This window comes from Panthera leo, chromosome C2, assembly GCF_018350215.1.
Source record: "Panthera leo isolate Ple1 chromosome C2, P.leo_Ple1_pat1.1, whole genome shotgun sequence".
NCBI classification, from domain to species: domain Eukaryota; kingdom Metazoa; phylum Chordata; class Mammalia; order Carnivora; family Felidae; genus Panthera; species Panthera leo.
The window spans coordinates 42,427,333-42,448,435 of record NC_056687.1 but is presented as its reverse complement, the minus strand read 5'-3'; the positions used below and the strand labels follow the sequence as shown (position 1 = coordinate 42,448,435).

The following is a 21,103-nucleotide window of genomic DNA, read 5'->3' as shown; positions in this document are numbered from 1 at the left end:
ATCCAAAAAAAAATCAGAATTCTGAAACACATCTGGCCTCAATGATTTTGACTAAGGTTTTAGACTTGTATTTTAGATTCAAATGAGTTACAGTGCAAAGTTACATAAATATCTTCTGTACTATATCTACATGATAAATTAGCCACATCGTTAACTGATGAAAGCTTAATTTAATTACTTTTAAAAGTAAACCATTAAAATCTTAACTTTAAAAAGCATCAGATAAGTACGTCTGCAGTCTGTATACAAGAGTCCATCAGTGTTTTCCTATTCTAACATCAAGTAAGAAAAAAAATTGGTTTTGTGTTCTCTCAATACACCAAAGATTCCCCCTTCTCCCTAAAAAAGTGTTTTGATTTGTACATTTGTATTTTTTATTTTATTTTTTGTATTTCTTTTTGTATTTTTAAAGAACACTTTGTACAATCAATAATAAAGCCTTTTTATCAGGAGTTTATTTTGTCATTTTGTTCACTGCTTTTCACTGAATCTCTTTATCCTTGAAAGATCTGCTTAAAGAGAAACAGAGAATTAAGCCCCAAGAGCCATGTAAGGTACTGGCTTAGACATAAGATGAGAACGGGGCACCTAGGTGGCTCAGTCAGTTAAGCATCTGACTTCAGTTCAGGTCATGATCTCATAGTTCATGAGTTCAGGCCCCGTGTTGGGCTGTGCTGACAGCTCAGAGCCTGGATCCTGCTTCAGATTCTGTCTCTCTCTCTCTCTCTCTCTGCCCCACCCCTGCTTGTGCTCTGTCTCTCAAAAATAAATAAACATTAAAATATTTTTAAATAAAATAACATTAAAAAAAAGAAATAAGATGAGAGGACATTGCATTCCCAGCACAAGAAGGGAAGTCACCTTTATATTTACAGACTGGTCCACAGTCTTCCAGCTACCAAGAAGTAAAGTATGTAATGGCTGAGTGGGGTAAAAAAAATCATTACCTGACTGTCATACCTTGAAAATAAAATGTATTATTTCCTTAATCAAAGCATAAGTTCAATGACCTTGAAAAACTAAACACACACACACACACACACACACACACACCCCTAACTAACATGTCTTGGAACCCTGGCAGCTATCAAAGTTCCAAACTGAAGGTATTTATTTAACTTAACCAAAATTGAAAACATGATGTAGGGTGTTCTGTGTTCTGTTGTTCCTAAGGCAAATCTCTGAATCTCAGAGAATGTTATTTGAATAGCTCCTAAAACAACCTAACACATTTTTAAAATACAAATTCCATTTTTCTGGTCTATTCTTTCGGTCCTTGATTAGAAATCTGGCATTCTGTTGGGAGGGTCAGTGTTAATTAGATCACTAAATTTAACTGTTTTCTGCATTTAAAAAGACTGAACCAAACTGCAGAAGAAAATAATCAGCGCGGCAATAGTGCCATCTTTTGACCAAAGCAGAAAGTGATTCTCTCCCCCTTTCATTAATTCCTCATGATTTACTATCAGGAGATAAACAACATCTTTGTATGTCTTCCTTGTAACGTGTTTGAAGTGACAGTCACTGACCCTCTTACAACAATTTCTGGTGTAGAAGTAAAGCAATCATAGATGTCTGTACTTTTGAAAAATTAAGAATACAGCTAAACATTACTGTGATTAATATATTTATTCTTCATCTTTCCTCTCTTCCCTTCTACCAACATTAAAGCATCAAGGCAATAGCTACCATCCCTTCAGATGTAAATACAGGGAAACAATCAAGTGAAATGGACTTAAAGATTCCTTTATTGCCACAATATTCCCAAGCTTATTCCCTTCCTCTTAGAAACTCTAGTATTAAACATTTTTTTTTTAAAACCAGGTAAGACTGTAGTTAATTTCAAAAATTTTAAATGAGCATAGGAGCATCAATCCTGAAATTGGTCCCCTGTAACCATTTAATATTCAATTCATATTTCAGAGATTCTATTTAAGACTACTTTATAAGGTTACTAGCAACTTGTACAGAAAAGAAAAACATTTGTATAATTAATACTGTGAGAAACGTATGAATACTACTGGCAGTCTTTGTATCTTACTACTCAAATGACAAACTAAATCCAAAACTGAAAAGGTTAAATGCTTCCAGAGGACACTGCACACACAGCACATGTTTCTCTGTGAAGAAATTTTTACTTTTTTTTTTTTTTTTTAGAATAAAAGAGAATATTCCTGAATCAATGGGAATATGGATTTGGTCCAGGAATCAAATGAGATGTTGATTCCTATGTTAGTCAAGTGAAGGACAAGTGATCAGTCTAATTAGTAATGTTTCCTTATGTTTATTTGGTACTTAATTTAAAGAGCACCTCACACATGGAGTCTTAATAAAACCTTATGAGATGCACAGGGTAAACATTCTGGCCCAATTTATCAAATGGAGGGTCACAAAGACTCAGTGACTTGCTCAAAGTTACACAGTTAATTAATGTAGCACAAAGACTGTTATCCTAATCTAATACCAGGAAAAGGACTGCAAGCCTTACCACTGCTATATACCCTGAAGCAAATGTTACCACTGCTAAAATAAGTATGGAATCTAGGGCAATAAGACAGAGCATGCCACATGCATACATTTTGTCATCTCAACTGTCCCAAATACTCACCTTCAGTGAGGAATAATCATATACTTCCAGGTACTTTTAACAAAAAGAAACTAAGAATTAATAGGTCTGGCACTATGACCTGCAACTCTTGGCTACCCGTTCCTTTTATAGAATATACAACCTTCACCTATTCAAGTGCTATATAGCACAGAATTTATGATGAGGTAAATGAAAGCAATTACTTCATGCTGACACATAATTTGAACCTCTTCGCCACAGTCTGACATCTAAATCATAGTTGTAAAGAATTTTCACAAACTACACTCAACTGTTAGAACCTCTGAGTTAGTCACTCCATTAAAATTCCAAATAATTTGGAATAATTCGGTAAGTACTCCAAATTCCAAAGAATCTGGAAATTAATTTAGCCAAATATTATTTACACAGTTTTAAATAAAAATATGTTTTCCTGGGGCACCTGGGTGGCACAGTTGGTTCAGCATTCGACTCTTGATTTCCGCTTAAGTCATGGTCTAGAGGTTTGTGGCTTCAAGCCCCCCATCAAGCTCTGCATTGGTGGCACAGAGCCTGCTTGGGATTATCTCTCTTTCCCCCTCTGCTCCTCCCCGGCTCGCACACATGCACTTTTGCCCCCTTTCTCTCGCAAAAATAAACATTAAAAAATAATATTTTCCTCAGAAGTTTATTGATAAAATGATTACAAAACCAGACTAAAAGGTTCATTTTCAGCTTTGATCTTACCATACTATTTGATTCTGTCATTCATCCTCAACCTCAAGAAACATTCCCCAACTTTGGTTTCCTGGACACTTTGTTCACTCCTCCTTCTACAAAAGTCTAAAGTTCCCTTTCAGCCTCCTTATCCACCTTTCCTCTACTTCCTATCCATTAAATATAAGTCTTCCCTAGAATTTTATCCTTGGTTTATTTTTTTTAATTTAATTTAATTTAATTTAATTTAATTTAATTTAATGTTTATTTATTTATTTAAAGAGAGAGAAAGCAGGGGAGGGGCAGAGAGAGAGGGAAAATGAAAATCCCAAGCAGGCTCCAGGCTGTCAGTGCAGAGCTCGATGACATGGGGCTGGATCCATGTGAAATCATAATCTGAGCTGAAATCAAAAGCTGGATGCTTCACCGACTGAGCCACTCAGGTGTCCCTAAAGATTTTATTTTTAAGTAATCTCTCCACCCAACATGGAGCTTGAACCTACAATCCTCACTCAGATCAAGAGTTGCATGCTCTACCGACTGGGCCAGCCAGGCTCCCTTCTTCCTAAAGTTCGATGTGCTACATGTTATCTCATTCAATCTTTCAATTAAGTTTTGAGACATGAATTCTTATTCTCACTTTGCAGATGAGAAGACCAAGGCAAGATAGCTAAGCAACTTGTACAAGGCCACTCAGTAAATACACAAACCAAGATTCAAATCCAGGCAATAGAGCTCTACAGTTCATGCTGTTAACCGAGGTGTTACCCTTGACACCTTCTTTTCCTTCCCACTCCAGAGCCAATCAATCACCAAGTTCTACTAATTTTCCATTGAAATTATCTTGCAAATCTAACCACACATCTCCCTACTATTCAGTTAGTTAAGGCCTTTGGCATCTAATTCTTGACTACTGTAAAATTCTTTCAAATTGGTTTTCTTGTTAAAGGGTATTCTTGTAAATCTTTGTAGCCTCCCAATGTTATTGTTATCTGATCAAGGGATTTCCAACTGTGACAAACACTTTTAATTGTTCCCTAATACCAGTTCTCACTTTCTTCTGTAGTAATGCAATTTTTAATTAGGTACAGTTAAGGCTAGTTTCCTAAATTGCCTTTCACTAAAGGTAGTCATAGGACTAAGTATGACCCAGGAGATGTGAGTAGAAGTAATGTGAGGTATGTTCTTTTGTTCCTTCCTACTAGTTGCAATGCAGATTAAACAGCAAGAGCTGGAATAGCCACCTTGGAGCATAAGATAGAAGAAAGATGAGGCCTGGATCTCTGATGATTATGGACTCTGGCAATCAACTGATTGCTGGAACAACCCTGAGAAGCCTACTCAGGATTTTACTCACTTAAGTCACTATTATTTTGAGTCTTTCCCTTTGTCTATTTCTTTTTCCATCGGAAAATGATCTTATACCGAATTTGGCACCAAACGTGGACTTGCTTTAGCAGAATCTAAAATGTAGAACTGGCTTAGTAAGAAGGCAATAGGGGGCATGTTCAAACAATACTACCGGCTGGAAAGCCAGTGACTATTAATTTTATATGTGAACTTGACTACGCCATTGTGCCTAGGTATGTGGTTAAACATTATTCTGGGTATTTCTGGGTATTTGGGGGTAAAATCAACATTAAATTGGTGGTCTTTGAGTAATGCAGAATGCACTCCATGATGAGGTCAGACCTCAACCAGTCACAGAAGGCCTGAACAGAAGACTGACACCTCTCTTGAGCAGGAAGGAATTCTACCAGGTGGTAGCATTCAAACTTGAACCACAACATCAACTTTTCTTTAGATCTCCAGTCTGCTGACTCATCCTGCAGAGTTTGAACTTGCCAGCCTCCATAATCATGTGAGCCAATTCCTTAAAAAAAACTCCTCTCTGTATATATACACACATCCTATGTTTCTCTGGAGAACCCAGAATAATACAGCCAGTAACCCTTATTATGCCATAGAAAAACATTTAATAAAATCATTGTTTATCATATCTTGGAAGACAGACCATATGCTAAACAAAGCTTATAGAACTCTAGGGTGACTAGAACAAAATCTCAAAATGTTACTCTAGGTTAATGAAAGAAAGCTCTGAAAAGATCGCAGTAATTTGGAAGGAGCGCTGGAAGGAATACAGCTCTCCTAAGGAAGGCTCTCTGCCCATGGGTTATAATCTAAATCAACAAAGAAATTCGATAATTTGGGCCTTGCTAGGGTTGAAAGAGTCGACAGATTCCATGCCCCAAAGTAAAGCAGTGATCAAAAGGTATTCCTGAAGAGGCAGCTCTTGCAGAGATAAGACAGTGGCCTCAAGCCTCGCTCTAGCACTTCTGAGCAAATGTTCTTATTCGGACACTGGGATTTAGTCCAAAAACAAAGATGTTTCTTTCACACCTCATCCAATAAAATGGAACATACTTCTGATATACACAACATGAATAAATATCAAAAACATGCTGAGAGAAAAATTCCAGATAATAAAGAATACATGCTGTTTGATTACATTTTATATAGTTTGAGAACAGGCAAAGCTAATCTACAGTAAGAGATGTCAGAACAACGTTTGCCTTTGGTGAGTGGAGCAAATGGATTCTGAAGAAGCACCAGGGATCTTTCTGGGCAACGGAAATATTCTATATCTTGATAAGGTTGTGGGTTACACATGCCTATGTAACTGTCAAAATTCCTTGAACGCACATACAGCCTCGTGTATGCACATGTTACAGATCCACTGGCTCAACTTGTAGGTGGGGTAGGGGGTAGCTCCTCCAGCAATTATGGGTTCTTCCTTCAGCTTCCCTGAATTCTAGACCATGTTCCTGTGCAGTTTCATAATGAAATGCACGTGCTAGTCTGCAGATCACCCATATCATTATAAACAGATGATTAGAGGTGATAAGAGACCTATGAAGGTTCTGGTGCTAGAAAAACGTGGCTACTCTGTCATTCTGGGTTCTAGTGTGTCTTTGTACTCCCCCCCCCCCCACCCCCCCACTTTGTGTGCTGGTTACTAGCCCTGGTTAACTTCAGGTTCCACACCAGAAGTAGAGGCACAATTATACACAACTTCTACAGACTGTTTAACCAGCTTCTATGGATTCAGTAAGATCTTATTCCTAGAAGATCCCTTACTTCACTTACAGAGATTCTTCTCTGACCAAACCCTAACTAACAGTCAGTCAGGAATACCTTGGTCTCTGTAGAATGAGACAGTATTGTGTAAGTAACTATCAAGTCAGTAAAGGAGTTAAAATTCATTCTTTGCCTCATCTTTCTAGGTGTTTAGTAAATTCTAATGCTTACATAATTATTGTCCAGTTTCCTTTCGATCAAACTTTTATTCATCCTTCTAGACCTATTTCAAAGTTCACATAATCTCCGAAACTTCCACTGACTTCCCATGAAATTCCTTCCTCTTCTATTTTTCCCAAGCAAGAAGTTTTCAGCTCCTTGAAAACAGGGTTTATATGATATGCATTGTTGCTTTTTTCATGTATAGCACAACTGGAAAGTATGTCCTCAAAATATATTCATTAAATAAATGAATGAATGAATGCCACCTCAATTAAGAGGTAGGTCAGGCAGAGAACTTTTCAGTGTAAAACAAAAGAAATATGCTTCATTGCAACTAATACTCAAAAATTCTGAATAGGGAACAAACAGCTCAAGCAAACTACAACTCTCATGTTGTAGAACAGATGGAAATGTTAGAGGCCAGAGGCTTTATTTGGAAAAAAAATAATAAAGCTTTTGCCAACAGGTAATTTATAAAAATGAGATATTTATAAAAATGGAAGGTTTTTTCCCTTGCTAACAGGGGTAGATAAACTCCTAAAAAAAAGTAAAATAATCTATTAAGGAAGGTTGCTACATAACAATTGTGGTCTCAATTCTGATTGAATGGAATAGTTTGGTAAATTTTAGTAAATGAACTTGACTTTCCATAGGGAAAACCATGGCCACTACTTTAAAACTGAGATAAGTGGTATTGTGATCTTGTGATATATAATATATAATAAGATCTTGTGATCTTGGTCTTCATTCCTTTTTCTGACACAGAGCTCCTAAAACCTTGAAATTTCCTAAGAGTGATTGTAACAAAGGTTTCTTTTGTTACACTAATGAGATGACTTTGGACCTCAGCTAAAGAAGGCTACTGGTTTCCAGGGAAACCAGTCATATGACCAGGGGATTGGAACTTTCAGCCTCACCCTCGAATCCCTAGGGAAGGATGATGAGCTGAAGATTTAACAACTGCCAATGGCCAACAATTTAATCAACAACCATGCCTACATAATAAAGGCTCCATAAAAACCCAGCAGTTTAGGTCAGAGAGCTTCTGGGTTGGTGAACATGTAGAGAAGCTGGGAGAGAACGACATGCGCAGAGAGTGCACGGAAGCTCTTGCTCTTTCCCATATACCTTACATTCTGCATCTCTTCCATCTGGATGTCCATCTGTATCCTTTATCATTTTCTTTAATAGAATTGGTAATAAAATATTACCAATATCTATCTTCTATCTTTAGAAGATATCTCTAATATTACCAGTATCTACTAATTCTGTCTTCTTTAATAGAATTGGTATTCTCTGAGTTCCATAAGCTGCTCTAGCAAACGGAACCAACAAGGGGGTCATGGGAACCTGTGATTTATAGCCCATTGTTTAAAAGCAGGGTGACAAACCTGGACCTGTAAGTGGCATCTGAAATGTGGGTGGGGGCAGCCTTGTGGGACTGAACCTGTGGGATGTGACACCGCAGGTAGAGAGTGTCAGACTGAGTTAAACTGTAGGACACCTAGCTGATATCACAGAGAATTCCTTAGTGGTGTGGGTGAGAACTCCCCCCCCCCCCAACTACCACATTGGAATTAATACCAGAACCCTTTTAGACACCAAAAATACCATTAAGACATACTTAAAAATGAAGGTTATCCCTGACGCTGTCTTTCTGGACACATAAGGGAAATTTCACAGAGAAAGTTCGTGTGGGGGGCAGACAATTGGATTTAAAAGGAAGAAAGTAAATCTAGTCTTAAAAAAATTATTAGCCTAATTTGATATACTAAATATTTTAATTACTACAAGGTAATTTAACAAATAATAAAACCACAACTTTAGCCAACTGTTAGGAGCTCACAAAGCTTTTATGTTTAAGTTGTTCCTTTTCTGTCCCCCCCACAATCCTAAAAGTTTAACTCCTCTATTTTTTGTATCATTTTTTCCTCTGAGTATTTCAGGATATTTCCATTTCATTTATTTTTCCTTATCATCCCATATTTTTTTCCCATGTTACATTGTTGGCTTCTCGTATTCCTTTAGAATTTTTCTATTTTTGTTCCTTATTTCTTTCATTTTTCCATGGCTTGTTTCTCATCATTTCCACTCTGTTTGTATCAGTTTACTATTTCTGCTGGCAAATAGCAGTCTAAGAAAGCAAATACCACTATTATGTACTATGACCAAAGAAAACATTAAGGTGAAAAGTTGAAGCTCATGTACAATCTATCAAATAAATGCAGATTCAAAATTAAGTTTCAGGTACTTTAAGCATCTAAAACACAGATATTTCTGGGTTGATAGTTACCTAGTGCTATCATCAGTTTTAAAAGTATTATTTTACAAGCCTTGAGGGTACCCTTCACTATGCTCACAGTAAGTAATCAAATTTCTAGATATCAAACTGTTTATTATCAAAGAAGTTCTGCAAATTCAAGATAGAGAAACATGACCAAGCTTGCTATTTTCAGAGATGCCATACCCAGCAGCTATTCCTTTATCAACCTAAGAAACAAAAATAATGCTGATAATTATCTCCTCTCCACTGGCAGAACTTTTTACCTTGAAGAATGAATATTTTTTATATAGTATTTTTATATGTGGTAGAGTGGTGTGATAAAAGATGCTAGATACTCCTGAAATAAATTATAAACAAGTTTTAATACATTTCTTATACATTTCTACTTGGAGATCTTTAGTATATTTTCTCAATTGTTAATTACCTCATTAAGATGAGCACAGGAGGGTTGGTTAAGTTTGAAAAGCTCTCTGCTGAGACTGAATATAAAGGAAGCCAGTTTTGTGTTGTTTAAGTTAGGAAGAGTGACAACAGACCACATTAGGTCTGCCTAACTTTTATGTAGGGTCTTTAATCTACTATCAAATATTGTCTCTTCACTCATACAAAGAAAAAGAACTAATGAAAAGCTTTGAAGAAAACCACCAGAATTGACTAAATTTTGGCCCATGGCAAACATGCTTATAAATGAAGACAGATTGCTTCTTACAGATTTAAGTGGTCTTTTAAAGTTTTTTCAAACTTTTTTTTTTCTTTAGTAAAAAGAAACTTTCTTCAAATGACAACCTACAAGTTTAACCAGATGAAGATACGCCACTAGTTGGATCTAGTTAGTATAAGTCATCCCTCTCCCTCCCCTCAAGATGGCTCCTACAACAGTGCTACAGAATCCCTATGTCTTTATAGAGCAAAGGTTAAAAGCCACTATTGTAAATAATTGTTTAGAGGAAAACAACAGGCTGATATAGCATGTTCTCTGATCACAATAAAAATTAAAAAATAATAAGAGAGCTAAAAAATACCCATATGTTTGGAAACTGGAAACAAACTCACAGTAAAAAAAGATCAACAGGGGTGCCTGGGTGGTTCAGTTGGTTGAGCGTCTGCCTTTGGCTCAGGTCATAATTTCACAGGTTCATGGGTTGAAGCCCCATGTCAGGTAGTCAGGCTGTGCACTGACAGCACAGAGCCTGCTTCAGATTCTCTGTCTCCCTCTCTCTGTGTCCCTCCCCACTCACCTGTGTGCTCTCTCTCTCACAAATATTAAAAAAAAAAAGATGAACAAATTTAAATACTAGATCCTGAAAAGACATAAAACTTGACAAACCTCAGGCAAGACTGATTAACAAAAATAAAAGAGAACATTTTAAATCCTGAAGACACTAAGAAGATAATAAGGAGATACTGTATATAATTTTATGTCAGTAAGTTTGTTGACTTGGATAAAATGGAAAATTACTTAACAACAAACTCTCATAAAACTGATTAAAAAAAAGAGAGAGAGAAAACTTAAGAGTCCTGTAACCTTTAAAGAAACTAAATCAATGGTCAAAAATTTTCCCACAGAATTCCAGGCCCATCATGGCTTCCACGGCAATTTCTATCAAATATTCAGGGGGAAAAAATACTTGCAACTTGCCATAAACTGTTCCAGAGAATATAAATGAGAACCTACTCTTCAATTCATTTTATGAAGCTACTATAACCTTAATTCCAAACTCTAAGAATATTTCAAAAATGAAAAATTATAGGCCAGTTTCACTTATGAACACACATGGAAAAAATCCTAAGCAAAATATCACACAGAATCCAGAAAAAAAATCACCTATATATATTTCTACATATTATAGAATCATGAGGGTTTTTGTTGAAAATCCAAAAGAATCTATAAATTTTTAGAGTTAATAAATTTCTCAATATCGTGAAATAGCAGGAAAATGTCAAAACTGTCTGAATTGGTAGACTTAATGTAATTCCAATCAAAATCCCTACAAGTTTTTCATGAAACTTAAAAAGCTGATTCTAAAATGTATATAAAGATGCAAAGAACTGAAAATGGTCAGGATACTCTTAACAAAACAGAATGAAATAACAAGGGAATATCTGTGTCTACATATTATGATATTAATGCCATGGTAATTAAGTCAGTGTAGCATTAGCTGTTGGGTCTATAAATAAAGCAATTGAATAGAACAGAAATCAGACTGATGTTAATGTGGACATCTGATTTACAAAAGAAGTAGCACTACAGACTCCTGGCAAATGGACAGACTTTTCAATAAGTGCTGTTGGGACAATTAAGTATCCATGCGCAAAGGTAAAAAAAAAAAAAAAATGAAGAATGGAGAAGGAAAAGACGGAAGAAAAGAAAATAAGATTCCTACCTCCCACTACTAAGCAAAAATCAGCTGAGGTGGATTATAGACCTAAGTGTAAAAGTTAAAAAATAAAGCTTCCAGAAAATAACACAAGAAATTATCTGAGGTTTGGAAAAGACTTCTTAAAATAGGGCACACAAAAAAGCATTAATCCTAAAAGAAGACATAGATGTAATAAATTATATACAAAAAGCAATAAACTCTTCTTGTAAAACAAAAATAAAAGAACCAAAACACCAAGAAGAGTGAAAGGGTGAGCCACCATGCCACAATATGGGAGGAGATATTTGTGCCACAAAATTGTGAAGGGACTGATGTTCATCCTTCTTGCAAGTTACACAGGTAGCATGCCAGTTACAGGGATGTTGGTAGAAGACATGAAACTCCTAAATCAGAACTAATGGATGGTTAATTACCTACAAAATAATAGCAGCCAATTCAAACAAAATTTGAATCTGCCCTGTTTTACCACTGGTGCCCAGAACATAAAAGGAACTCAATAAATACTTCTAGAAAGAATATATGGTTAAGGGAGAACTGTCACCAACCTTGCCACATGTTTGTATGAAGACAGAGGAGACTCTTCCTCCTCCACCTACAAGGCAGGGGTAGGCATTTTGTTGGAGTAAACAATGCAAGACTCTCCACCTACTTACTTGAGCCTCTGCAAACAAGGAGGAGAAGTAGCTAATGTAGTCAATGAATGGTATCCACTGTTATTATTTTTACTAGTGATGGAGCCAAAATGGAAAAATCACTATTCATGGAACATCACAAACTTTCTTGTTCTCTTGGACCTGACTAACCTCTGGCACAAGTCCTACCCTTTCATCTTTTTAATCATGTTTCAATGCACAGGATATAAAGGGGAAGGGGTTTTACTTTTTAAGTGTTTGCTGATTAGTTGAATGAATTCTAAGAGTTAGATGTGGGACTGGAATAAGAGGTTTCATCAGAGGCACCGGGTTGGGGTTTAGGGTGAGCTAATACAAAGGACTGGATTGTCAAATCAGATTCTCATGAACCTACCTACTATCAAGATATATTAATAATTTCAAGTACACAAGTAATCAAAGAGCACAAAAGAAGCAGGGACATCCAAAGTGGCTACCTCAGTCTTGCTTATAGCTCAGAATAGCTCAAACAGAGCTTCTAGCTCAGAATGTTTTCTAGCTCAGATAAGAGATGAGTTCTCTAAGCAAAGTTCACAGGTAAGTTCACACAATGGGGAGATGTCGTATTTCTAATATATCTTAAGGAGTTGAAAAGCTTGAATGACGTTCTCCAGAAAGCTGTGCCTCACAAATCTACAGATTCTAGGCTGTGTTTACCACAATCCTAATCAGGGATATTCTGCTCAAAAAATGACATAAGTAGGAGTTCTCCTGACAGCAAAATTCATTAGTCTATTCACCAAGGAGATCAGTTATCAACATGTTTAACTGGGTCACCTGCCTTCTTTCTTTCCATGGGAGTGCCTCCATAGAAATCAAGAGAAATGGATCACAGCCCAGCTGCTAACTTCTTTCCCAGAGAGTTATCAAGCTCTTCCTGGATCACTGAAAAGGCTGCTGTTTTAATCTCCACTAGGATTTCTTTTTTAACGTTTACTTGTTTTTGAGAGAGAGAGAGAGAGAGAGAGAGAGAGAGAGAACTCAAAGTGGGCTGCAGGCTCTATTCTGTCAGCACAGAGCCCTACATGGGGCTGAAACCCACGAACCACAGGATCACGACCTGAGCCGGATGCTTTACCAACTGAACCACCCAGGCGCCCCTCCACTAGGATGTTTTGTACCTATACCTATTTCTTGCATTTATGATATCCTATCATAAGAAAGTCTTTGATACTCCTAACTACCTGAATGAATGAATGAATGAATGAATGAATGAGGGATTTAATATGCAGTCATCTCAAAAGTATATTTTCAAAGACTATTTACTAATTAACATGTTCATGGGGCACTTGGGTGGCTCAGTCGGTTGAGCATCTGACTCCTGGTTTTGGCTCAGGTTATGATCGCACAGTTCATGAGATCCAGCCCGGCATCAGGTTCTGTGCTTATGGCATGGAGCCTGCTTGGGATTCTCTCTCTGTCTCTCTCTCTGCCCCTCCTGTGCACACGCACATGCTCGCTCTCTCAAATTCTTAAAAATAATAATTAACATGATCATAATAAATTAAATAGACAAAGATACTGAATTCTATTCTGATTTCTATTATAAATACTATATGCAGTCAAAGAAGTTAAGTTGGTGTAAGTTTCAATGGGTGGCTTATTTTCTGCTTTATATTTCTTTGTATATTTCAAATGTGTTATGAGACTATACTACTTCCATGTTAGGAAAGGTTATTAGAATAAACCTCTTCAGTTTAAATATTTATCTGTTGCTTACTTTGTAAAATTTACTTTGTTACACCCATACTCCATCCTTAACATGACCAAAGTTGGGTGTCCCTCCTCTTGTTCCCTTTGTACTCTATTCTACTACCACATTCTTGCCGCATTTTAAAACAATTGCCCTGAGGACCTTGAGAACAAGGAGCATTTCATATATATTTTAGTATCTGCAATGCCTAGCAAAGTTCTGATATAAAGTACTTAATAAATGTTGGATAAATTAATAAATGCTGATAAAATCTTATTTTCAAGATTGTATTTCTTTTTTTTTAATATGAAATTTATCATGTTCCATACAACACCAAGTGCTCATCCCAACAGGTGTCCTCCTCAATGCCCATCACCCACTTTCCCCTCCCTCCCACCACCCTCCCCCATCAACCCTCAGTTCATTCTCAGTTTTTAAGAGTCTCTTATGATTTGGCTCCCTCCCTCTCTAACTTGTTTTTCCCTTCCCCTCCCCCATGGTCTTCTGTTAAGTTTCTCAGGATCCACATAAGAGTGAAAACATATGGTATCTGTCTTTCTCTGTATGACTTATTTCACTTAGCATAACACTCAAGATTGTATTTCATATTGTCAATCTATACTTGAGACATTTTTAGTGTTGAAAATACAATAGCTACAAACTTTGGATGTCTCTTCAACCTTTTACAATTGTATTTAATGTGGAATATTTTGATCTGTACAATCTTAATAAAAAGAAGTGTGTACTTTGTGCAAATTACAGATTTAAAAAAATTTTTTTAATGTTTATTATTGAAAAAGGAAGAGACAGAGTGTGAGCAGGGGAGGGGCAGAGAGAGAGAGAGACAGAATCCAAAGCAGACTCCAGGCTCTGAGCTATCAGCGCAGAGCCCAACGCAGGGCACTCAAACCCATGAACCGTGAGATCATGACCTGAGCCAAAGTCGGACGTTCAACTGACTGAGCCACCCAGGTGCCTCAAACAAATAACAGATTTTTAATCTGAGAATCTCTGACTCCTGCCATCTAACTTGAGAAAAAGAAGAAAAAGGAGGAGGTAGGGGAGTAAGAGAAGTATTAGCAGTAGCAATAGTAGCTGTAGGGGTATTAAGGGTTTGCTTGTGTTTTCTGGATTCCAAACATATGACTAAGCATATCATGATAGTATGCAAAGCTAACTGAATTAGTTGACCTTTAAGAAGAAAATATATACATAACTGAAACACTGGTGGAAATCTTCCATTCTAATAGACCTGTATGTCCAAAGATTATTTTTCCAACATGAATATATCAACGTTTTAGTCACTGTGTTGATGAATGATGAAGACTCAGGCTTCACAGTCACCAGGTATCCCTTATCTCAGCTCAAGAGCATGACAGAAGAATTGTTGGTGATTTTTATTTTTTTAATGTTTCTTTTAAAACACAATTCTTGCTGTCAGAGTACCACTTTTTAAGGATAGTTATCTGGATGATTTATACAAATTTTCAAAATGTTACCGAATAATCTAAGCTTCCTTTTTCAATGAGTTCACAAATTGGATTTTACTTGTCAAGTAGTGAGAAAAGAGAACCAGAAGGGGTCAGTATTTTAAATGTGATTGATTTTCTCTGGGTAAATAGATGACATGATACATTACTGCAATAACATACCAATATTTTTGTTATAAATCATACTCTTCAGTTCATGCTTTCCCACCTAAAAATCATGTAAACTTCTCTTGCACAAACACCATGGCACTTTCTAGAGACAACATGTATATCATTTTCAGCATATTTTCTCACTCTGTTTATCCTAATACATTTAAATAAAAATGAGGCAAGAGAACCTGATTATGTATGTACACAGTTTGTAACAGAAATGACTGCTCTCAGAAATTATTTTGAGAAATGATAATAAAGATACACTTTCAAACGGTATTCAATTAATAAAAATGTCTTATGTTCAATTATTCCTTATATCATTGTCCTACATTCTCATCTTCTGAAAATGGTTTGGGGACAGATGTGTAAGAGAGTTGTATACAGTTTTATCTTCCTGTATTGTAAATTAAATAGAAGAGTCTAATTTTTCCATTTCTGTATGGATAAATCAAAGGGTCCTCAAAAAGTGTACAATGAAGCCATATGCTCTGGTATCTATCTCCTGTCATCATTATGCCCTCTAATAAGCTTTTCATGCTAAAAAGAAAAATCAGGTTTGATCACTGTTTTCATGATTATATGCATAATCTTTAAAAGAATTTTTTAAAAAAGACATATCTACTAATATTAGTCTTTTAAAAAAGTGTAAATCAAGAAACTTCTATTAAAAAAATATCAATTTTAGGGGCACCTGCGTTGCTCAGTAGGTTAAGCATCCGGCTCTTGGTTTCAGCTCAGATCATGATCTCGTGGTGGTTCGTGAGTTCAAGCCCCGCTTCCTGCTCCACGCTGACAGTGCAGAGCCGGCTTGGGATCTCTCCCTCTTTCTCTGCCCCTCCCCTGCTCACTCTCTCTGTCTCTTTTGAAATAAATAAATAAATAAATAAATAAATAAATAAATAAATAAATAAATAAATAAATAAACTTTTAAAAAGTACCAATTTTAATTTAGGTATCACATTCATAAAAACATGTAAGATTAATATTTGGCTACAGAGTATTGTGTTTTCAAAAGCTACAACTGTAAACAGTGTGTAGATGGCCTATTTAATATAAATATGAATGATTTCTGATAACGTAAATGAATATACAGCCATAGAGAACATGAAGTATCTTTGTGTACCATAACCTGTCAGCTGACAAATGCAAATACAAGTCTAGTCTTCAAAAAAACAGTACAAAAAATTTTCCTTATTTGCCTCTCAATTATCCTCTTGTTTTCTCCCTCCTGAGTGCCATCTTCTGTCCACAATATCAGGCCAGGCAATATTTGCTTGCTTGCCTTCTAATTGCTCTTTGCAAATGTAAATAAGGATCTACTATCAATCCTTTATACTTTTGACTAAAATTCACACATCAATATATTTACTCTCTTGCATATGTTTGCATTTGAAGCCTTTTATTTCTTATTGTGGAATAAAAGGATAATCTTTTGTTAAAGGGAGGTAAGGCAATAACTAGGTGAAAAAGATTTCGAAGAAAGTAGGAAACTTCTTTATATGTGGTATGGTGATAGAGCTATGAGAAAATTACTATATATGTGTGTACACACCCACACACATATTTCATTTTCTGGAGTCAGGGGCAGGTGATACAAGAGAAAGTGGCTAGAGTTATCATTTTTTCCTTTATCTTTTTAACTCCCAGACTTGTAGATGTCAGGGAACTAGAACTGCTTTCTGTGCCTAGAGCTTGGGCATCCCATGATTTCCCCGGTATCATCATAATCATACAGCAAAGGGACCCAAAGTTTCAACTAGTCTAAGTGGCTCTGAAAACTCTCACACAGACCAAGCATCAGGGACAGGAAGTGCAGAGTAGCTGTTCAAGGAAAAGAATACGAGACAGCTAGTATGATGGTGCTCCCCATGTGATTACATGAAAATCTACACCTGTAGTGATTGAGAGGTCAGTTTTGCACCTGTTCGATATGCTACTAAAATGATGTAGCGCTAAAGCCACTCCTTTTGGAGACTAAGACAATGGGGGAGGGGAGGGGCCACTAAGGAAGAGCCTTCGTTGTTAAGGCATAAGAAGGTGCCTATGTGAGGTTTATATAAATGCAGGACCTTCATGATGATGACTGTAATGCTATATGATGTTATATATAACATAATGATCTCGCATGAGACTGTGCTGACAGCTTGGAGCCTGGAGCCTGCTTCAGATTCTGTGTGTGTCTCTCTCTCTCTGTCTGTCTCTCTCTCTCTCTCACTCTCAAAAATAAACATTTTTAAAAAGTAAAAAGAAAAAAAAAAAGGAATAATGTAAACATCCAAAATTAGAAGATTAAATAGCATAGGATAGACTGACGCTATTTAATATTTCACAAAAGTTGAAAAGAACAAAGTAAATCTACAAGGAAAAAAAAACTAAGAAAAATTAAGTACAAAAAAGCAAGTTTCAGATCAATATATACACAACGATAGCAGTTATTTTTTAATGTATTTCTCTATGAACATGTAATTGTAAAATGAGCTATAGAACAAGTTTGGAAGAGTGTGCCCCAAACTTAAGTCCAACAATTAACTCAGTGAACAAAGCTGGTATTTGGCTGGGTCTACATCCAAGGGGGCTTTTTGCTTCATTTTTATTATCTGAGTTTGTTTACAATGAAAATGTTTGCATTTAATAGTTGTATAATAAAATATATATTTTAAATGCTATCAAGAGATCAAGTAAAATTAAAATTGAAAAATATCTATCCATTTAATGGATCTTTAGTATTTTTAACAAGCATATATTTGGAAGAATAAAGGGAACAGAAAATAGATTACCATGAATTGAGACAAAATGGGAGGAAAAGCAATCGACGGAATATAAAACACAAAAAGCTTAATAATGAACAGGAAGAAAAAGAAGTATAGGGAGGCTTTTTCATGAGAGAAAGAACAATGATATTCTCAGGAAGCCTGGTTGCTTAATCACACTTTAAAAAAAATTAGAGGTCACAATGGTAACAAGCCATCATAACACTTATTGTCTATTACAAGGCATAAGTTATAATAATAGCAAGGCCCAGAGTAGCTGGAATAATTAACCAAGAAGCCAGATCAACATGCCAAAGCTAATAACCCAAGAGGTAGACGGGGAAAAGTGATATAAAATTCTCAAAATATCTTAGGGTTTAGTAGATGAAAGGCTGACACTGGAATCATATGAACAGTTTAAATGCCAGATGAGTAACGTCTACAAGAACCCTCTAATGGGTACTAACCAGAATAGCCATAATGAGCTGATACTTAATCCAGTACAAGAACAAGACTACATATTAGTTGACTGTAATACTTAGATAATGGCATGTATTCATTGTTGTGTATCAATCAGAAGTTGGAAGCAAACCACATTGTCAGCAGTGCATACAAAATGTTAATCATTCTCATTCCACATGTAAGAGATAATAGGTGATAATGCATCATTTAACCATATTTTAAATATTTCAGAGAATTTTTGTTCAGCATTAAACAACAGGAATTGCTTGAGAGTGGAGTATAAGTAGAAATCTCTTTTAAAACCAGGACAGTATGTCCCACAGTGTCTCTTTTTAGAGGAAAGCCAAGTATCTCTTGGTGGTCGCATGCTTCTAGAAAACTCTTAAAGGGTAGATAAGTGCTAACAATAAACTACAACTTCCTAGGAGGCTGACTCATCCAGAACAATGTGTCCATTACCAACAAAATACAACCTGGTCCAAAGCTACTATTATGGGGGTGCTGTTCAGGTCCTGAAGAAAGAATAGGGTGCCAAACCCTAGATCTGAGACGGCCCAGATATGCAAACAATTTTAAATGACAATACACAGCAATACCAAATTTCATTGAGTGGATAGGAGTAGTGAGTCCTTAGAGCAGGAGAGCTGAAAGGAAAAAGGTTAAGAATTTTCTGGATACAGCCTTTGGAGGAATAATTACCAACACCTACACAGGAAACCCTCCATTTGGGGACTTCTCTGTGTCATGATTTGTCATGCCTATTTAAATTACATTAAAAGCTGGAATAAACTTTTGTATTAATAGCCCTCACCTTAAGAGTTCTATCTGCAGAACAGGCAAATTGCTCCTTTGGCTTATCCTCCAGGCTGCCTTCTGAGAATCAGAAGAGAACAACCAATTTCGATCATTTGAACACGGAGCATCAACTAACACCTAGAGAAAAAAAGGATATATGATGCAAATACGTAGTACATGGAGAAGCTATGTAAAATGTGATAAAAAAAATAGCTAATAAATAAAGTCATTTCTTTTAAAGCCAAAAATATATCATGCTAAATTCTTCATGACCTTTCTTCAGTAATACTTTACACTTCCAGGGTTTGTTTTTCTGGGGCGGGGGGGGGGGGGGGGGTAGGTAACAGGAGAACTAAAAGTCTACTAACATATAATCACATTTCATACTCTTGACAACTACAGCAAAAATTTTTACAGAAGTTACTCATTTTAAACAGACATAACTATATTTCTGAATTCTCAGCATTTACTCTTAAGAACTAATATTTCAATTTTGGTTTATTGAAATGTTCTCTTTTTCTTCAACTGTCATACACTGATATGAAACATTACCAAATTAAAGCAATACAGTGCACATGTTTGTACACTGACCCAAATAACATCTGATCTTTTCCTGAGTATCTTTGAGGCACTTGGAAATGAAAAACATTCAATAATCCCCAATCCCAATGTTACCGCTTCCTTTGAACCATGCTGACCACCAAATAAAAACTGCTTCCTTGTTCACTTTATCAAAATTTCCCAGAGTACTGAGAAATTGTATCAGGCTATGTCTGGAAGCAGATGGAAAACAACAACAACAAAGCAGCATAACAGCCAGGCTATGTCTGGAAGCAGATGGAAAACAACAACAACAAAGCAGCATAACAGCGGTATCATTGGGAGTCCATCAGTTTGTCACAATGTAATAACAGTACCTTGTCAAACATTTCAGGCTGGGCATCTCCCATTTCTCTGCCATCCAATTCAGACACTTTAATTACATTTACCAAAGGCTGCGGGATGAATGATTCTAACGTCTGCCTCAGCCACCTCAATCTCAGACTATCATGTTCATTACAGTGAAGATAACCTAAATATAAAGGATTAAAAAGTTTTAAACTGAATGCAATGGAACTGTTAAATTTCCACTTTTGACCAAATAAATTTCAGAAAGAAATTCATCATAATCATGCAGAAATAGGGTGCAGAGATAAATATTATGATTATGTTTAAAAAATAGCAATACACACACACACACACAAATTTATAATAGTCATGCCTTACACAGCCCATCAGCTCTGACCACACACTCATTCAAATTTAATTATGGATTCCTAAAGATATGCTATGCAACCAATACCTCAAACACAGTTCTCCCCTAAAGCTCTAAAGAGCAAATGATATATTTGGTGTATGATCTTTCTTTTCCTTTTTTTTTTTTGTTTTGTTTACTTTTGAGAGAGAGAGACAGACAGACAGACAGAGGAGTGAGTGGGGGAGGAGCAGAGAGAGGGAGACACAGAATCTGAAGCAGGTTCCAGGCTCCGAGCCATCAGCACCAAGCCCAAGATGGGGCTCGAATCCATCAACCCTGAGATGATGACCTGAGCCAAAGTTGGATGCTTAACCAACCGAGCCACCCAGGCACCCCAGTTTTCCTTTCTTTCCTTCCTTCCTTCTCCCCTTTCCCTTCCTTCTTTTCCTTTACTCCTTCTCTTCCTTTCCCTTCCCTTTCTACCTCTCCTCCCCTCCTGTCCCTTCCCCTTTTCTTTCTTCTTTCTCCTTCCAGGAAAGAACATATTAAGTAAAAGAAAGTATATGGTATATGGGAAAAGACACATAAAGTGCTGTTGGCTCTATGG

At 36.3% G+C, this 21,103-nt stretch overlaps 1 protein-coding gene across 3 annotated transcripts in view; it reads right to left on the bottom strand.

Annotated features, from left to right (window-relative positions):
* NSUN3 (NOP2/Sun RNA methyltransferase 3) overlaps positions 1 to 21,103 on the bottom strand; it is a 59,486-nt gene that overhangs the window by 12,477 nt on the left and 25,906 nt on the right. For all 3 annotated transcript variants that reach the window (XM_042955251.1, XM_042955252.1, XM_042955253.1), the window contains exons 4-5: positions 20,177 to 20,331; positions 19,276 to 19,397 (exon numbers count right to left, since the gene is read on the bottom strand). In XM_042955251.1, coding sequence (XP_042811185.1) covers positions 19,276 to 19,397; positions 20,177 to 20,331 — 277 coding nt within the window. The remainder of the gene's footprint in view (positions 1 to 19,275; positions 19,398 to 20,176; positions 20,332 to 21,103) is intronic.